Genomic DNA, 12,188 nt, shown 5'->3' on the forward strand with positions numbered 1-12,188 from the left:
TTCAAATTTCTCGAGGAGTGAAGGAGTAACAAGTGGTATTAAAGTCGTCGAAACCTTTCTCCCATTACTCAATCAAAGGTAAGTATGTAGTCTAGTATTCTGAAGTGAAGGCTGAGTTCTTTCTATGGGTCCGTAAGTTGCCATGTGTGGATTTAAACCACATGATTATACGATCCTATTTAATAAAAATCCGTTTGTGATGCAAATATTCGTCAAAGGGATTGTAGTCAACATTCGTCAGTGGTATAAGTGGGCTAAGCCACTTTTGACGATCGAGGTAAGTGTTTTGGTTAAGGGTGTAAAAAGGGGAGATTAACCCTATTGTTTAGCGACTAATGGGAAGTTTTGTACGAATGTAGGTTTTGGTGCTCGTGGATCTTTGTGCATTCTCACAATCAAGTCTGTAATCACCCCATTGCAATGGTAGAACGATAAAAAGCTGAAAAGCCAAAAATTTGGCGTTTGAGACCACACAGGCGTACGATCGCTCGTGTGATAAGCCAATCTACAAATCATGGGCGATGGACAGTAGAGACCTCCATGAGCATTTTCATGGGCCTGGGCTGTAATGGGCCATGTTGGGCCGAGATAGGCTGAGTGGGCTCCACATGGATGAAATCCACAATTTGTGGCAAATACTAGACTGGGCTATGTAGATCTCATAGTTGAGGTGAAATCTGGGCTAAACGACCCGCACAAGCGTGTGGGTCCACTTGGGCCGAGTATTGGGCCTTGGGCGCATTACGCTGTTATGATCATTTAGGTTACTTGAGTCGCTCGAGGTGACTGTGGACCTTTCCAGAGGTCAATAAATGATCGAAATACCCTCATAGTATAAGGTAAAATGACCGAAATACCTCCATAGGGTGAAATGATCGAAATACCCTCATAAGGTAAAATGACCAAAATACCCTCATAGGGTAAAATAACTATTATACCCTTAAGAGATGAAATGACTGTTATGGCCTTATGTATGACTGATTTGCTCTATGATATGTATGACTATGATTGAGTATGACATTCTGCATACACGTATGATTTATGACATGACATATTGCATGGGGTTGGGATACTGATATGGAGGAAGTATACTGTACTGATGGCTTTGTCGCATTTACTATTACTGGCAGCTTTGCTACAATACTATTACTGGCAGCTTTGCTACGATATTGTGTGTTGGCTGGGTGGGTCGATTTTATCCCACATGGTGTGCTGGTGGTACGGAGTGGTGTGCTGGCTGGATTGGGATGGGTTGCATCATTGCACGATATTGATACTATTTTGGGCTAAGGCCCACATTGTTACTGTATTGGGCTAAGGCCCACACTGTACTGTTACGGAATAGGGCTCGGGCCCAGATTTTCACTGCTTGTTGTTTACTAATTGACTGATAGGGAATTACACACTGAGTTTCGTAAACTCACTATTTCCTTTGAACCGTGTAGGTAATCCTCAGCCTTAGGTGATTTGGTGCTGCGAGGGACTCGGAGGTGGCCACACAACTGCAGCTGATCTATACTTGCTTTTATTTAAATTTAAATTATATGTTGGGTTTGTTTTTGTAATAAGAGCTTTAAGTTTGTTTAAATTTTTAATTGGGCTTTTGCTTACTTATTTTAAACTGCTAGTTTAGGAGAGGATGAATTTTTAAAATAATTATTGTTTTCAAAGACAGGTGTTTTAAACAACAGAATTTTAAAAGCTTCCGCGATTTTAGATCAACTTATTATAACAAAAGTAGACAACAAGGCAAATGTTTTAGGTAGATGATTGTTAAATAATAATGAAGAGGTTTTTAAAACTTAGAAACGAATGTTCTTCCAATAATTTAAATTTTCAAAAGACACTTCAATGTGACATGCCATATTCGACCATAACGTCTAGGTCAGGTTTGGGGTGTTACAAACTTTATCAAAGCATCCATTAAAAAAAGAAGGGAAACAATTACTTTGGCTAACTTACGCAGGATAATTTTTCGACAAAAGATGAAAAATTTTTACTATGATATTCGCTATAATGGATATCATATTGAGACTACAAATGAAAAGTATTGAATATCTATATATTAGTGAATTGAAGCACATGGTACTACAAACCAGGAGTTTGTATAAGCACATACTTTTACTATTTGACATGACTGGTTTGGCCATCCTATATCATATATGATGCGAAAACTAATCGAGAATTCATACGGATTTTCATTAAAGAACCAAAAGATTCTTTAATTTAAAAGAATTATCATGTGTTGTTTGTTCTCAATGAAAATTGATTAGTAGAAACTCACTAGCTAAAATTAAGATTTAATGTCTTGCATTTCTAAAATGAATATGGGCCCATTCGTCCACCATTTGGATGGTTTTGATATTATATGATTTTGGTAGATGCATCTACAAAATAATCACATATGTGTTATCAACTAGCAACTTGTTGTTTGCAAGATTTCTTGTTTAAATAATTAATTTCAGATCATGCAATTAAGACAATTCATCTTGCTCATATTGACGAGTTTATATCTCAGTCTTTTACTGATTGAGTCTGAAAAACTTTTGTAAAAGTTTTTTGTAAAAGTTTACTTTTTATGCACATAATGGTTTAGAGAAAGTACTTATTGAATGCCTCTGATTAATGTCTGAACCATTACTTATGAGAACTAAACTTCCTATTTCAACATGAGATTATGTTGGTTTGCGTGTTGTACGCATCAAACCAATAAGTTATAAAAACTCCCCATTACAATTGTTTTTTGATTAAGAGCTAAATATTTCTCATTTTTGAATTTCTGTATGTGCGTATATGTTCGAATTGCTCAACCACAATGCACAAAGATGAGTGAATCCTGAAAGAAAGTTGAGAATATATATTAATTACAAGTTTCTTTGTATTAATTACAAGTTTTTTTGTAATTACAATTTTGATTCGATAGTTTTCCCGACGTTAGGGGGAGAGAAATAATAACTTGTAATGAGTTAGGGGGAGAATAATTTGAACCAAAAGTTCAACAAGGAAAACTCATTACAAGCTAAATGTTTGATGTATTTACAAACTTAACGAGAATAACGAAGTTAATATTTTAATTTGACTCAAAGTCCCAGTAGGACAATCAATCAGAATAAATAATAGATTGATCAGTTCTGAAGATGAAAATTCTTCTAGATGGTCATATAGTGGAGGTGGGTGCTCCAGAAGAGACCCAAGACATAACTAATAAGTAAAACTCCAGAAGAGATTCAGTTACCTGACATTGAAGATTAAAATAGTGAAAATAAGAGATCTCGATAAGTTATGTCAATTCGAGAAAATGTGGAACTGAATAATAAAAGTGGTCGACTATGATTTTGCATGCAATATTATTATTTAAATAATGAAATAAAAGGAAGATCTTGAATAAATCTATTAGGAAATATAGATGTGGAATAAATTGGTCAAAATAGAAAGACGTAACTCAAATTCGTGGAGTTTTTGGACCAGTAGTCCTAATGCCTAAAGATATAAAGCCAGTGATGGTGCAACTCGAAGCTCGACTATTGCACATCAGTCCAGACAAAAGGAACACCTTTACGCAGAAGCTTAGTTAAATGAGCTACAATCAAAGAGAACCCCTTAACAAAATGCCGATAGTATCCCGCAAGACCCAAAAAACTACGAATCTTAGATACATTCTTAGGATGTTTCCAATCAAGCACCACCTCAATCTTTCTAGGATCAATTCGAATCCCCTTAGCAGAAACCACGTGCCCCAGAAAAGGTTACCTCCTGCAACCAAAACTCACACTTGCTCCAGTTAGTGTAGAGCTATTTTTCGCAGAGTATCTGAAGCACTACTCTAAGATGCTCGTCATGCTCATCCTCAATCTTAGAGTAAACCAGAATATCATCCATGAAGACCACGATGAACTGATCTTGATACGGCTGAAACACTCGGTTCATCAAATCCATGAATGCAGCCGGAGCATTCGTCAGACCAAAGGGCATAACTAGGAACTCATAATGCCCATGGCGAGTCCTAAATACAGTCTTATGAACATCCACTTCCTTGACTCTAAGCTGATGATACCCAGAATGGAGATCTATTTTCGAGAACACAAAATCTCCTCGAAACTATCAAACAAATTCTCGTTCCTCAAAAGTGGATACTTATTCTTTACAGTCAGTTTATTCAACTGCCGATAATCAATGCACATCCTAATGGTACCATCCTTCTTCTTTACAAACAGAACCGATGCCCCCATGGAGACACACTTGGACGGATAAAACCATGATCCAGAAGCTCTTGAAGTTGAGAAGCTCTGTAAGCTCCTTCGATGCCACACGGTGTGGAGCGATGGACACTAGAGCTGTACCTGGTAGAAGCTCAATGCCGAACTCAACCTCTCAATTTAGAGGTAAAATCGATAAGTCATCAGGAAAGACATCTGGATAATCCATAACTGTTCTGATATCCCTGACAGAAGAGTCCCTAGAAATTGAAACACTGACGAAGGCCATATATGCCTCACACCCTTTTCGAACCAATTTCTCAGCCACAAGAGCGGAGATCACATTAGACAGATAATTTCAACGCTCACCAATCACAACCACCTCCTTATCATCCTTGGTCCTTAAAACAACTCTCTTAGTTGCGTAATCCAAGCTAACCAGGTGCTCAACGAACCAGTCCATACCCAGAATTAAGTCGAACTCCCCAAATGGTAGCTCCATAAAATTCGCCAGAAACACAACCTCTTGCACTTTTAACGGAACACTCCTATAAAGTCTATTAACCTGGACAGATTTCCCTAACGGACTCAATATGGTAATCTCACTAAAGGTACTCTCAACAGAAATCCCCAAGTTTTCAAAAATAGTACTAGCTACATAGGAGTGTGTAGAACCTATGTCTATCAGAGCGGTATAAGGTATATAAAAAATAAAGAATGTACCCAAGATAACATTAGGAGCATCTTTATCCTCATGACGTCGAGCAACATAAACCAGTGTATGCTGACTCGCCTCAATCTGATTAGCACCTCTACCCAGTGCTCTCTATCCTTGGCCCATACCATTACCACCCCTAGCTGGTCCACAACCCCTAGATTCTTGTTGAACTACCCTCTAATGCTGTACGAAACCTGATCCTAAAGCTTACATCTGATTAGCCTGCTGAGAAACTCTTGAATCCGATGCTCCGAAGACCCACACCTCAGACAGGCCCCTAACCTCCTCCAACACTCATCCGAATGACACCTACCACAATCCCCACATGGTTGAATCCCAGTAGGAGCAACAGGATCCCCCACTTTAACAGGCCCATCAGGTCTAGCCCATTTCTTTGGCCTCTGAATAGAACTAGAGGGCTCCGAGTCCTTCTTATTCTTCCCTCTCTCTCGGTCCCTATTCTAGCGCTCCACGCGCTTAACCTCTTTAACGATCTTTGCCTTATCCACTAGAATTGCAAACTCTCGCTCCCTCTGTGGAGTAATCAATACTCTCTGATTATCCCTCAAGCCATTCTCAAAATGGATGCACTTCTCATACTCAGACTCCACCATGCCTCGAGCGTAACGGCTCAACCTCAGAAACTCAGCCTCATACTCGGCCACTAATCTATCACCTTGCCTGAGATTCATGAACTCATGCCTACGAGCATCTACATAGCTCGCACCCACATACTTCCCCTAAAAAGTAGTCTTGAAGAAGTCCCAGTTCAGACGATCAGGCTAAGTACCCTCTTCAACCAATAACCACCACTGATATGCCTCGTCGCGAAGCAAAGAGACTACACCCTTTAGTTTATGCTTAGGAGTACAGTCGATGTCATTTATGATCCTCTCAGTAGCCTCCAACCAATACTCGACCATAGTAGCGGTGACTCCAGTGACACCCCTAAACAACTCAGTACCATTGGACCGTAGTCATTCAGTTACCAACCCACGACCCCTAGATCTAGAATGGGTCCAACGACCCTCTCCAACACCCTTAGCATGGCTTGGGACAGTGCGTCATCCCCAGTCGAGCGGCTCTAAGACCTAGTCTCAGTAGCAGGTGAAACCAGTGTCTCACTCGTGTCTAAGTTTGACATACTGCCTAAAGAGGAAGACTCAACTCGAGTCCCTTTGCGGCCTCTGCCGCACCCATGGATACCACAACTGCGAGTTCCACGAGCGCTCATCGTAAATTCAAATTTGTCTACATTATAAAATTTTATTTATCAGTTCCAGTATTTATTAGCAGATATTTTATGCACAAATTATTAGAAGGTCAGAAATGTTTTCAGAGGTTTCAGTCTCAAACTAACTCAGTACAATTTCAGAAAGTACTAACTACAAGTTTTCAGAATATTCAATCTAAGTTCGAAAATACTTACAAGATTGACGCCGGAGACTCAGTGTACCACATACTTTCTCAAATTATACAAATGATTTGAAAACCAATTCTTTTTGAAACTCAATTTTGGAACCCAAAATTCACAACTCGAGTTTTGTAACCTGGCTTTGATACCACTAAATGTAACACCCCAAACCTAGCCTAGACGTTATGGCCGAATCCATAGATGTCATGAAGAAAGGTTTTGAAAAATGGGGTTGTTACGATAAAAAATTCCAGTTTTATAACTCATATTCGTTTATATCTATTACTGAAAACGTAATTTAATTGATTTATTTTCCAAAATGTAACTTATAGTAGAAGTCATAGAAAATGTTATTTTTGGAAATCCCATTCGTAATTTTGGAAAACCCTTGTTTTAGTAAAAACCATTTTTTTTAGATATCTATCGCAAATAAAATGTAAAAATAAAGTCGAAATCCCAAAATAAAATCAAATAGTCCGGAGAGTCCATAAATTACAAAAATCCCAGAAAATAATCCTTAATTAAATAAAATAAAAATACCATGAGCTTAAACAGTTACGAACTCGTGGTCATCGTGAGGCTCTATCACACCGGTCTGCCTAAGTTTGTGGATTACCTGAACAAAACATACAAACAGAGGTGAGTTTTCGTAAACCCAGTGTGTAACCCAATAGAAATGGGCATGCAATACATACAAAAATCTCATACACAATCAGATACAGATTCAGACTCATGTCCATTTCAAATATAGATATCAAAACAAAATAGGCGATACAGATATGCAAAATCCTACCCCCTCCTCTACACACCATCTCCGACCAGCCCATCACACAATGTGAGGTTATAAACACCCACCCATCCCTACACATCATATAGTATCGATACGACACGTTACAGATAATGTGCAGCCAAGCTACGTGAATATAGGCGAAGTGTCACCGTACAGATCACTTCCTTCACATATATAAAACCCACCCTAGTCAAAGATACAAAAATAACAGATATAGTAATATCATGCATAACATGCTCATATAAAAATGTCATATATACATACTTATCAGAATAATCAGATATGCATATAGTGTCCTACTCAGAACAGAATATCAAATTTGTCATATTAAAAAATTTTAGGGTTTGATTAGCCTTTACTGACCCTACGGTAGACCCACAGTCGATCAGAACGACCCGTGCAACCCTAGGGAAGAATTCAGAATGATAGGTCCACATGCCCTTGTGGGCCACACGGGTAAGGCCTGGCCCAAAATCACACGCCCATGTGGCATGCCCGTTTGGGCCCACACACCCATCTTGGCTTAGCCCGTGTGGCCACCACAAAGCCATGTCCTACGCACGGCCACACCTTCGTCAGACACACGGTCGTGTCTCACACATGGCCAACCACACGACTGGCCACACGCCCGTGTGGCATCGACAGAGAGCTTTTCTTACTTTTGTCGATGCTTGATTTTTTGCAATTTGGGAAGACACCTGTAACGGTTTTGACGTGAAACCAGCCCCGAGACCACCAGCACTTAAAAAAAGAATCCCAAAGCCCTATTAACAAACGCTTTACGAAATAAAAAAACTAAACCAAGCAACGTTCCACACTTACCACTGCAAAATGACTACACTCGAAAGTTAAACCATCGAAGGGAAAACCACAAATTCATCGCCCTCACCTACACAACCATTCATAGAATTTAGATTTCTTCCAACAATCGTTATGCTACTACAACGAAAAAAATTGAGAGGCTTACTACAATCGCGTAAAGAACAGAAAGGGTGAACAAAGAAATTGAAAGGAAAGGAGGAATAAGGATTACGCAAGAAAGAGGAGGAACAGGAAATAAAATTGATAGAAAAGAATAGAAGGAGCAGAAATCGACGTCAACTTTGGAAGAAGAGAGAAAACTAATTAAAATTTGAAAAAAAAGAAAAAAAATAAAAGATATGCCTACATAATCCCTTATTTTTCTCCCACTAACCCAAAACTCATAACTCCCTTAGAATTTTAGATCTAGTAAAACTCTATCAAACAACCGAGCAAAAATTAACATCCACGCTTGCGCAAGGATACGAACACAAGACCTCCAACGCACTAACCCTTTACCACTCAAACCAGCAGGCTCATTCTAATATAGATTAATAGACAGTTTTATATAAACCCACTCAACAAGGGTAAGTCTTGGATCAAAATAAAAAAATTTGCTAAAAGTGGGACTTGAACCCAATACCTCATACACACACCCAGAACACTTAACCACTGAAGCAGATACACATTTGTGTTAAATATTTATAGAAATATAAATAAATTATTCAAGACGTTTCAAAATATATTCAAATAGTTATTAGTAAAAATAGTATTAAAGTTTGAATATGTAGAATATGAGAAAGTATGTGATGTTTTCATGAGGAGGAGTAAATACGTGCTGTACTCTTTTTCCCTTAACCGAGGTTTTATCCAATTGGGTTTTCCTGGTAAGGTTTTTAATGAGACAGCATATTATGCATATTATAGATATGTGTACTTTTTCCCATAGGGTTTTTATCGTAGTAAGGTTTTAACGAAGCACATTATCTACCAATGGACATCCAAGGGGAGTGTTATGAATATCTTATTAAGTGGATGTCCATCAATATTAAGATAAGTTTTGATGTACTTTAAACTTTAATAGTGATTAGAAGAAGATCTCTACTTCATTTATACTTCTTATGCCTATAAATAGAGACTTTGGAGAAGCTTTGTAAATATTCTGATTGATCAATAAAATACGCTCTCTCTTTGCTCCCTATATCCTTTGTTCTTTATTCTCTCTATCTATTTATTTTATAACAGTTTAACATAATAACAATTTTTATTATATAATTACCCAATTAATGAATAAAACTTATTTTTATAGGATAAACTAATAAATAAATTTAATAATATTGATTTCTTTAAAAGTAAATAATTATATAAATTTAAAAAAAATATTGTTTGATGTACTACTATTATTTTCATAATTTTAATTATTATTTAATAAAAAAATTAATTTATATTTTATAATTTAATATAGATATTGAAAGTTCAATGAAGCAAACCGAAAATGCCAAGAGGGGGTGAATTGGCCTTTAAAAATTTTGGTGAAAGCAAAGGCAAGAATGAAATAAAGAAGACAAAGAATTTAAAGTGGTTCGGCCCCAATTGCCTACTCCATTACCTTATCTTTCCACCACTAAGGATTTATCCCAAATTCACTAATTTATTCAATCTTTGAGGACAAGGTTTAACCTTACAACTCCTTAAGATTTCTACCCCAAATCTTAAGTTTCAAAACCTCTCAAAGAGATACAAATGAGCAGATAAAGAAACAATCCTTACACGATAAATTTGTTTGGAAATTGAAGCATAAATACAATGAAATACACTTGAGCAAAATAAAGAAGATAAAACCCACAAGTGTATGTAAGAAGAATACAAAAATTTAAGCTCTAAGATTGTTTCATTGATGATTTTTGCTTCAAGTACTTTTCTTGGATGTTTTAGGACTTTAAAAGATTGTATTTATACCCCCTAATAGATTTCCAGTTGTTGAGGATGTTAGAGAAGTTAATATGGCTGTTGGGGATGTGAAACTAGAGCCTTTATTTCACCTGCAACTTTGAGTATCGATACCTCCAAAAAGGGTATCGATATTTTTTGTCATAAATGCAAATTTAGTGACCATTGGAATGAAAAAAATTGATACTTCAAAAATATTTTATCGATACTTCCTGAAATAGGTATCGATACCAGATCGATACCTTGTAAGGTTTATGAGAACCATAATGCAAGTTTGATGTCGTTTTTAAGAAATGTATCGATCATTTTCAAAAAGTATCAATACCGAAAACATGGTATCGATAATTTTTAAAGTTTTGACAGAATTCCTTTTTGTCTCGATTTTACTAAGGGTATCGATTATTTAAAAAAATGCCTTTTTGGTATCAATTTTACATTTGGTAAATTTGTTTTTGAATAATTTCTCCCCCTTAATAAAAGATATTTTAAATTTGAGGCCAAAATAAAATTGGTCATACAAGTTGGCCTTCATTCTTACTTAAAAAAAAATTTGGTCACAAAAAATTTGCATTTAGTTATCAACAAGGAGTAATCTCAATCATCAATCTACCTTTTTTCTTCTCCCCCTTTTTGTTATATTAAAATACAAATAAATCTTAAAGAGAGAGGAAGTTAGCTTATCAAAAGATAGAAGTGAAATGAGCAAAAAAAATAGCTTAAGATAAAAATAAAGCAATAAATGCAAGAACAAGTTAAAGGCATAAAGAAGAAAAAATGTGCAAATGTTATGAAAATGAAATGTATGGTCTAGAGCTAATCTAATCATCATGGTGAGGAGAAAAATGAGGCATTGAAGGAAAAACAGGCTCACAGAGATGTCATTTGCATCTCCAAGGTCGAGAGACAAGAGTTAACATCTTCCCTAAGACCTCGAATGTCGTTGCTCAAGGTATGTATAGCATCAAGGATAGTACTATTAACCTCGGAGGAGGGTTGAGTTGCATACAACGAAGAAGGAAGTGGAGCAGCGGGGCTCGGGTTCTGGAATAACATTAAAAGTAGTATCGACGTCATCATCATCATTATCTTCCGGTTGGTCATGTCTCATCCAAGTTTTGGTGGCAGCATCGAAATGATATCTCACATGATGTAAGGCCCCATAACAAATAGGTTGATTAGAAGAAATGGGGGTGTCTCCATGGGTGATGTATGACAGGTATGTACCATGAGGAAGAGTGATATTGGTATTCATCCCCCTCCCATTAGCTTTCGTAATGTCATCAAACAAGATAAGTGTAAGGTTAGGGCGCCTATCAGATTTAAAACAATCGAGTCACCAATAATCGGTGTTTCGAAGTTTGGCAAGCTTTTTGATAGGTCTTAGATTCCAGGTAAGAATTAAATGGAGGACACAATCATGGAGATATAGTTCAGACGTCGATCCGGACTAGATAAAAAAGGAGGGATCAAAATGCCCTTTTTCATTGGAGGAACCTCCGGAAGGCAAGTCAAGATAATCGCCAAACTCTTCGAGAGTGAGGCGAATAGGAGCTCCCATTAAAAAAGAAGTGATGGCAGTAACTGAGTAACTAGACACATCATGTTCGAGTTTGGCATTGGAAAAGAAAGCTCGAACATGATTTAAATAAGTTGGCGAATAAATATTTAAAAAATCCATCTACCCTTAATATTGTAAAATAGGGAGATAAGCAAAGGTAAAGACTTCTAACATAGCTATATCAATTTTCCTAGCCTCCCATACACGTTTTTATGCAAAATACGAGTTAAAAATATACTAAGAGTGTGAGTCTTGGAAACAAGTACTAAAGATGACTCCAACTCACTAGACGGATTAGAAGACGATGCACTAGCCCTAGAAAACTTCTTTGGGGGCCATAATAGCTATTAACAACTTAGAGAAACATTAAAACAAAAAAAAAATCTCTTTGAGGAATTTTGTCAAACACTTGGTGGGTTAGGGTTTGAAAAAGAGTTTAACAAATATCTTTAGGACTAGGTGACATCCTGTAATAAAACATGATATATATTGTTCAAAAATATCCCAATAACCATAAACAAACAAGATTTCAACCTACATTTGTTAAAATCAACAAGTTGAAATTTTTAGAAATTTACCTTAAAATTGTTGAAAAAGGAAAAATTTTCAAGAAAGGAGGATCAAATCTTGTGAAAAAGAAGTTTAAAGATGGAAAAGAACCAAGATTCGTTGAAAAATTGAAGAAATTTGAAAAAACAAATTTGAGAGGAGATGAGAGGATTTTCGGTGGAGGGAAAACAACATAGGTATCTTTGTGTTTA

The 12,188-nt window shown here is 36.7% G+C and overlaps 1 protein-coding gene across 1 annotated transcript; it reads right to left on the minus strand.

The window, feature by feature from the left end:
* Positions 1–3,792: 3,792 nt before the first annotated feature.
* LOC105763833 (uncharacterized) lies at positions 3,793–6,148 on the minus strand. The gene is made up of 7 exons (XM_012582212.2): positions 6,006–6,148; positions 5,736–5,862; positions 5,397–5,654; positions 5,126–5,315; positions 4,566–4,877; positions 4,213–4,340; positions 3,793–4,098 (listed from the first exon to the last, which is right to left on the minus strand). The coding sequence occupies exons 1-7, from the start codon at positions 6,146–6,148 to the stop codon at positions 3,793–3,795; spliced, it is 1,464 nt and encodes a 487-aa protein (XP_012437666.2).
* Between the last annotated feature and the right edge of the window lie 6,040 nt (positions 6,149–12,188).

Source organism: Gossypium raimondii, chromosome 7, assembly GCF_025698545.1.
Source record: "Gossypium raimondii isolate GPD5lz chromosome 7, ASM2569854v1, whole genome shotgun sequence".
NCBI classification, from domain to species: domain Eukaryota; kingdom Viridiplantae; phylum Streptophyta; class Magnoliopsida; order Malvales; family Malvaceae; genus Gossypium; species Gossypium raimondii.

Bases quoted from the DNA above. Each gene is read 5' to 3' on its own strand.
- LOC105763833 (XM_012582212.2), bottom strand. From the start codon at position 6,148: ATGAGCGCTCGTGGAACTCGCAGTTGTGGTATCCATGGGTGCGGCAGA. The intron at 4,878-5,125 runs GTAAGCTTTAGG...CCGCTCTGATAG, and splicing joins TCTCAGCAGGCTAATCAGAT to ACATAGGTTCTACACACTCC. The intron at 4,099-4,212 runs GTTTGTAAAGAA...TTTGTTTGATAG, and splicing joins TCCATGGGGGCATCGGTTCT to TTTCGAGGAGATTTTGTGTT.